The sequence below is a fragment of the Pteronotus mesoamericanus genome, unplaced genomic scaffold (assembly GCF_021234165.1).
Source record: "Pteronotus mesoamericanus isolate MK-2021 breed Mesoamerican mustached bat unplaced genomic scaffold, CSHL_Meso_final scaffold_533, whole genome shotgun sequence".
Classification (NCBI taxonomy): Eukaryota; Metazoa; Chordata; class Mammalia; order Chiroptera; family Mormoopidae; genus Pteronotus; species Pteronotus mesoamericanus.
This window is the reverse complement of record NW_026555320.1, coordinates 5984450-5992146: the sequence shown is the minus strand read 5'-3', so window position 1 is coordinate 5992146 and position 7697 is coordinate 5984450. Positions and strand designations below refer to the sequence as shown.

The following is a 7697-nucleotide window of genomic DNA, read 5'->3' as shown; positions in this document are numbered from 1 at the left end:
CGCGGGGCGGCCGCCTGGGCCGGAAAGGGCAGGTGTGGCTGGAGCCGTGGGTGGGAGCGCGCCGCCTGTGGGGCCGGTCAGAGGACCCCGGAGGCGCGAGAGTGACAGGGAGGGCCCTGCCCGCGCAGCTGGCACCTTCCCCAACCCAGACTTTAGTGAGCTTATCCCGAGCTCTGGGCCTTTGTGTGTCCGAACTCCCAGAGGACGGGTGTGAGGCCCAGGAGGGCCGTGTGGCACTGCTGGGGCGGCCCCGGCCGCGGTGCGAGGGAGAGAGGTAGTGAAAGCGGAAGGAGTCGAGGGGCCCTTTGTCTGCTCTCCAACTATGCAAACGACCTCTGACTCATTGCGCAGCCCCTCCTCCGCAGCCTGGGCAAGGAGGGGGCTACCAGGTTGTGAAATTCTCACTTCCTCTGCTCCCAGGGCTGTCCCAGTGGGGCAGGATCTTGCAGGCACAAGCAAGACCCTCTGGAGAAGCCCCCACGGCTGTCATGGTAGGACCGCAGCCCTCGGGCCCCCGAGGGTGGGAACCGCCTGGGGAGGGGCGGGAAGAATGCTGGGCTTGGCGGCTGCAGGCAGGAGTGGAAAGGGCTGGTACCCACCTGGCCCTGGGGACGCTCCCTGAACCCTGAAGACATCACAGCAGAAGCCTGTGTCTGAGCGGGGGCCGCCCCGGCGCGTGGATGAGGAGGCCGAGGCACGGGCTCCTCGCAGTGGGCCAGGGGCCAGGGCGAGGCTGAGCACCCAGGCCTGGGCTCCGTCGGACCCTGCGCTGTCCACCCCTTTCTGCCCGGTCCTTTCTGACCCACAGCAGCTCCAGGGCTCCTCACCGGGGCCCTGGGGGGTCCCCAGCCTGTACCTGGGCAGGAGACCCTTGTTCCCACCTGGGTCTTGGCCAAAGAGAGAGGGAGGAGTTGGGGAGTAGCCTGGGGGAGGGCGGAGAGGGCTCCTTGCTCAGGAGAGAAGAGAGAGGGCTGAGGAAGGGGGGGAACGTGGGGGGGAGCCTGGGACCAGTGCCTGGCTCTCTGGTCCAGCTGGGGTTTGGCTACGGGTATAAGCTCTGGACCGTGAGCCTGACTTCCAGGTCTCACAAGCAGTTCCAAGTCAAAGGCTGGGTCTGAGACCCACATGCAAGTTCCCCATGGAGGTGGGCAGATGGGAAGGGGGCTGGCAGGAGGCAGGAACCTCCCCGGGGAGGGGAGAGGAAGGAGGGCGAGGGGTGGGGTGAGTGGCAGAGGGGAGCTGGGGCTGCACACTCACACCCCCTCTCCGCAGGGTCCCTGCCCTGGCGGCCGGCTGTTGCTGTTTCTCCTGGTTCAGGCCGGGGCCCTGGCCCCGGCCCCGGCCCCGGGCTCCTTGCCCGCCTTCCTGCCTTGTGACCTCGAGGCCCCCAGCAAAGTCAACTGTGAGTGGCTGTACCTGAAGTCTGTGCCTCACTTCTTGCCCTCCGACCCCCGAGGCAACATCACCGACCTTTCCTTGCGCTGCAACCGCATCCGCCACCTCTACCGCTCTGACTTCGCCCACCTGTCCAGCCTGAGAAGCCTCGACCTCAAGTGGAACTGCCCGCCGAGCAGCCTCAGCATCATGCAGTGGGCCTGCCACATGACCATCGAGCCTGGCACCTTCCTGGCCGTGCCGACCCTGGAGGATCTGAACCTGAGCTACAACAACATCACGACCGTGCCCGCCCTGCCCCACTCCCTTAGGAAACTGTCCCTGAGCCACACCAACATCCTGGTGCTCGACCCCAGCCGCTTCAGGACCCTGCGAGCCCTGACGCACCTGTACATGGATGGTAACTGCTACTACAGGAACCCCTGCGGCCGGGCCGTGCAAGTGCCCCCGGGCGCTCTCCTCAGCCTGGGCAGCCTCACCCACCTGTCGCTCAAGTACGACAACCTCACAGAGGTGCCCCGCCGCCTGCCCCGCGGCCTGCGGTACCTGCTGCTCTCCTACAACCGCATCACCACCCTGGGGCCCGAGGACCTGGCCAACCTCACCGCCCTGCGTGTGCTCGACGTGGGAGGAAACTGCCGCCGGTGCGACCACGCCCTCAACCCCTGTGTGGAGTGCCCCAGGAGCTCCCTCAAGCTGCACCCCGACACGTTCCGCCACCTGCGACACCTGGAGGGCCTGGTGCTGAGTGACAGTTCTCTCCGCACCCTGGACAGCAACTGGTTCAGAGGCCTGAACAACCTCTCCACGCTGGACGTGAGCGAGAACTTCCTGTCTGAGTGCATCACCACCACCACGGTCTTCCGGCACCTGACGACGCTGCGCAAACTCAACCTGTCCTTCAATTACCACAAGCAGATATCCTACGCTCACCTGCCGCTGGCGGACTCCTTCCGGAAACTGACCTCCTTGCAGCAGCTGGACATGACGGGCATCTTCTTCCGCTCGCTCGACAATCACACACTGGGGCCGCTGGTCCACCTGCCCGCCCTGCAGAACCTGACTTTGCAGATGAATTTCATCAGCAAGGCCAACCTCAGCCTCTTCCAGGAGTTCACACACCTGCGCCAAGTGGACCTGTCTGACAACCGCATCAGCGGGACGGACGGCTTGGTGGCCTCCGCGGTGGAGGCGGGTGCCAGGGAGGAGGCCTGGCCGCCACGCAGGCACCTCGCCCCAGGCCCCCAGGATGCCCCCAGCTCTGAGACCTTCATGCCAAGCTGCAAGGGCCTCACGTTCACCTTGGATCTGTCCCGGAACAACCTGGTGACGATTCAGCCAGAGATGTTTGCTGGACTCTCACATCTCCAGTGCCTGCGTCTGAGTCACAACAGCATCTCACAGGCGGTCAACGGCTCCCAGTTCGTGCCGCTGACCAGCCTGCGGGTGCTGGACCTGTCCTACAACAAGCTGGACTTGTACCACGGGAGCTCGTTCACCGAGCTGCCCCAGCTGGAGGCCCTGGACCTCAGCTACAACAGCGAGGCCTTCCGCATGCAGGGCATGGGCCACAACTTCAGCTTCCTGGCCCAGCTGCCCAACCTGCGCTACTTCAGCCTGGCACAGAACGCCATCCACAGCCGCGTGTCCCCGAAGCTCTGCAGCACCTCGCTGCGGGCCCTGGACTTCAGCGGCAACTCCCTGCACCTCATGTGGAGAGAGGGAGACCTCTACCTCCACTTCTTCCGAGACCTGACACAGCTGCTGCACCTGGACCTGTCCCAGAATCACCTGCACGCCCTCCTGCCGCACAACCTGGGCAGCCTCCCCAAGACCCTGCAGCTGCTGTGTCTTCGTGACAACTACTTGGCCTTCCTCAACTGGAGCAGCCTGACCCTCCTGCCCAACCTGGAAGTGCTGGACCTGGCCGGGAACCAGCTGAAGGGCCTGACCAACGGCAGCCTCCCCGCTCACACCAAGCTCCGGAAGCTGGACGTCAGCCGCAACAGCATCGGCTTTGTGGACGCCGGCTTCTTTGCCGTGGCGATGGGACTGCGCGAGATCAACCTGAGCACCAACGCCCTCAAGACCGTGGATCCCTCGTGGTTTGGCGCCCGGGTGGCCACCCTGAAAGTCCTGGACGTGAGGAACAACCCCCTGCACTGTGCCTGTGGGGCGACCTTCATGGACTTCCTGCTGGAGGTGCAGGCGGCCGTGCCCGGGCTGTCCAGCCACGTCACGTGTGGCAGCCCGGGCCAGCTGCGGGGCCAAAGCATCTTTAAACAGGACCTGCGCCTGTGCCTGGATGAGGCCCTCTCCTGGGGCTGCTTCAGCCTCTTGATGCCGGCGGTGGCCCTGTCCTTGGCCATCCCCCTGCTGAAGCACCTGTGCGGCTGGGACCTCTGGTACTGCTTCCACCTGGGCCTGGCCCGTCTGCCCCGGCAGGGGCGTCAGCGGGGCGCGGCCGCCCTGGCCTACGACGCCTTCGTGGTCTTCAACAAGTCGCACAGTGCCGTGGCCGACTGGGTGTACAACGAGCTGCGGGTGCAGCTGGAGGAGCACCGCGGGCGCCAGGCACTGCGCCTCTGCCTGGAGGAGCGGGACTGGCTCCCGGGCAAGACGCTCTTCGAGAACCTGTGGGCCTCGGTCCACAGCAGCCGCAAGACGCTGTTCGTGCTGGACCGCACCGACCGGGTCAGCGGCCTCCTGCGTGCCAGCTTCCTGCTCGCCCAGCAGCGCCTGCTGGAGGACCGGAAGGACGTGGTGGTGCTGGTGATTCTGAGCCCCGGCGCCCACCGCTCCCGCTACGTGCGCCTGCGGCAGCGCCTCTGCCGCCAGAGCGTTCTCCTCTGGCCCCGCCAGCCCAGCGGCCAGGGCAGCTTCTGGGCCCAGCTGGGCATGGCCCTGACCAGGGACAACCGCCACTTCTACAACCAAAACTTCTGCCGGGGGCCCACGACGGCCTAGGAGCTCAGGGGGCAACCGGCACAGCCCCGTCCAGCCTCAACTGTGCCCTCCACCTGGGATGTCCCCACCTGCCTCGCTCTGTGGGGAGCTGCTCGCCCCCCCCCCACGCCCCGCATACAGAAGTCACTCAATAAATGCTACCGGCAGGCCCCACGGCTACGCCTGAGCTCAGGAGGGGCGAGTGGGAGGGAAGAAGGGAGAATTCCCCAGGCTTCCTAAAGTGAAGCGGAACTAGAGGTGATCTGGGTTCTGCAGGGGAGGGAAGCCGCCCAGGGCGGCTGCGTTCTCGCGGGTGTGGGGCGGGGGTGGGTATCTGCGGAAGGTCACTGAGCACGGTCTCCGTCCTCCCAGAGAGCAGGCTGGGTCTCCTGCCCCTTCAGCCCCTACTTGCATGCCCTGCCCTCTGTCGCATATTGGTCTCAGGCTCTGCCTCCTTCGCCTGCTGGACTGGAAAACTTTTCAGCGCAGAGAACCGGCAGGCCTGCTTCCTTTGCGACCCCCAGCGCTGTTCTGCGCGGCAGCAGCCCGGCCCCTCAGTGTCTGGCGATGTTTTGCCTTGAGTTCAGTGGGGCGACTGCGCCCTCTGGTGGCCGCGCCCATACTGCGCCCACGGGAGGCCCGGGGTTGGGGAGAGGGAGGCCGGCCTGGCTATCCCCCCAGCACGGACCAGGGAGCCCCGGGAGATTTCAACGTCAGCCCACAATCCCCCCCTTTCCGCTTCACCTCGAGCACCTGCGGGGCCTCTGCTCTGGCACGAAAGGGACACCCAGGTGAGGCTCCATGCGATGACAAAGATGGGGCCCCCTTTCCTGACTCGCCTCTCATGGTTGATTGCGCTTGGGAGACGCAGCCGCCTGCTGCCAGGAGGGCTATGTGTGTGCTAGACTTGAGGGCACCCCTGGGAGCCCCGACAACCCGTGTCTGAAGACAGCCTGTCCAGGGTCTGTCCTCCACGAGTGTGGGAAGTCGTGGGTCGGGCCGGACCTGGGCCAGCTGCGCCCCGGTCCCCTGTGCGCTGCCAAGAGACGCCTGCCCAGGCCGGGGCTGGGGGCGGGGCCTGTTTGGGGCAGCTCCGCTGCGAGGGGCCACGTGGTGGCTGGAGGCTGGAGCTGGCCTCAGGTTTGCTCATCTTGCGGCCTGGCTGTGGGCAGCCCTCGGGGGGAACGGCGCGCTGCCCTCACAGCTGGGAGAGCAGCGGAGGCCACCTTCCTCTTTCTGGCTTGGGCGCAGGGGCTTCTGCAGTGGGCTGGTGTCCCCCGTCAGCTGCTTGCCTGAAAGAAGACAGAAGGAGGGTCCCTGAGCCACCGACCGACGCTCCGCACGGGCTCTGTCCTGCCCTGACAGGGCCAGCCTGGGTCCTGGAGGGGCAAGCAGAAAGCTCGACTTGGCCCTGAGCCCTTCCTCGGGCCGGGCAGTGTGGGAAGAAAGAAACAAGAACTGTCTTGTCCCCAGGCTGGAGTCTGCGGGGAGGGCCCTGCTGAGTGGCTCTGAGAGAGCTTCAGCCCCATCCAGGACCAGGAGCAGGAAGAGGGTGCTGTGTGTGGGAAATGCAATTTGCCGGCCTCTCTGAACCGCCGAGTCTGCCCTCCCGCACCCCACCCCCACTCAGACGCACAGTCCCGGTTCTCTGGGGGACGGCGGCTGTGGAAGAACGTTCTGGAGATAAAGATAGGGTGGTAGTAGGAGGGCTGTGGGCTCTTGTCTACTGCACGAAGGGCCAGAGCTCCCTCTCCCAGTCCTACAGGAGGCGGGGGCCTGGGGGCAGCTGGGCTGGGGGTGCTGGGGACCCGGGGCAGGAAGGGCGCCCCCGGTGGGCCCCAGCTCCCCCTCCACGCTGCCGGGCACACTCATCCACGAACGTTGCCTGCAGAACAGGAAGGGAGGGGACTTGGGTGATCTGGGTGCACTGCCACCTGCCATATCCCGGGCAGGTGAACCCCCATTCGGAGCTGGGTTTGCTCACCTGGAAATGGGGCTGGCCACGGCTGTGACGAGGATTCGTGGTGACAAGTGGGGAGGTTTGGTAAGCGCAGCAGGTTCTCCTCGGGCGTCACCACTGGGGAAGGGGCTCAGACAAGGCTGGCGGCAGATGCAGCTTCGCGTGTGCTCCTCCCAAGCCAGGCCTCCCGCCCCGAGCACCGGGCGGGGACCAGAGACGGGCGTGGCTGCCTCAGAGGCACGCGAGGCGGGAGCAGGGCCGGGCCCCGCAGGCGCCGAGGCTGCGGAGCAGCGAGCCCTGGGCTCCCCGGGTATGGGCGCTTCTCGGGCTTAGGGAAACCCGAAAAGAAATGTGAAGGCTGGAAACAACACTTTCCCCCCAGGACACCTGATGTAATGTGCTCAGCTTCTACACGTGCTTGGGAAACTTCCACAACCTCACACCTTGTCACATAGGAGCTCTTATTAGAAGCTAAGCCGTTCACAAAGGCCGCCGTTTCCTGCAGGCCCTCGGTTGTCCTCTGGAACCCCCGGGGCGGTGAGGGGGGCGGTGAGGAGCAACGTCCCGGGACCCCACTGGCTTGGAGTCTTGTGCGAAGGAAGCCGGGTCTCACTAAGCTGTCAGAGAGGCGGCCGAGCTGGAGGACAAAGCTCCGAGGAAGGAAAGGAGCCGAGGGAGCTGTGGGCGTGGGGCCCGAGGAAGCAGCTGGGAAAGCGGGCCGAGGCGGCTTCCGGAGCAGGAAGGAGCGCTGGTGGCTGTCATCCTGCGTGGCCTGCCTGGACGTGTGGCTCTTTGTGATGGGAGCGGGTCCCCGTGGGGCTCTGTCCAGGGCAGGGCCCCCCGCACAGCTCTGCCCAGGCCGGACGCAGCGCAGCGGCCCTTCCGGAGCCAAGAGCGGACGGCGGGCCGAGGGCCTCCGTCTGCCAGCTGCTTGGTTTCTCTCCAGCTCGCCTGTCCCTTCTGGTAAAGGAGGCTCAGGTGCCACCATGGGTCCGGTCATGGGCTGCATGTTCGGGTCCCCCCACATCCGCCTGGTGAAGCACTAACCCCAACGTGACGGCAGGGGAGGCGAGACCTTCGGAAGGTACAGTGGTAGGTTTAGGTCAGGGCAGGAAGCGGGACTTTAATTGGCAGCCTTACGAGAAGAGGAGAGGCCACGAGAACTCAGTCTGTAGCCAGAAGCAGCGGCCTCTGCGCCGGGAAGAGCCCTCGCCGGGAGCCACGCCGGCCGGCTCTGGGCCTTGGACCCCCAGCCTGCGGAACCGTGAGCAGCCGATGTCCGCCATTGGGTCTGTGGTGTCCCATGAGCGAAGCCTGGGCGGGACACTGAGCCAGGTCCTGTGCTGGCCACTGGGGCCACAGGAGTGAAGAGGAAAAGGGTGGGTGGTCCGCAGGG

At 66.0% G+C, this 7697-nt stretch overlaps 1 protein-coding gene across 1 annotated transcript; it reads left to right on the top strand.

Annotated features, from left to right (window-relative positions):
- The first annotated feature begins 1138 nt into the window (after positions 1 to 1138).
- TLR9 (toll like receptor 9) lies at positions 1139 to 4362 on the top strand. Its single transcript, XM_054594613.1, has 2 exons — positions 1139 to 1144; positions 1273 to 4362. The coding sequence occupies exons 1-2, from the start codon at positions 1139 to 1141 to the stop codon at positions 4360 to 4362; spliced, it is 3096 nt and encodes a 1031-aa protein (XP_054450588.1).
- Positions 4363 to 7697: the final 3335 nt, after the last annotated feature.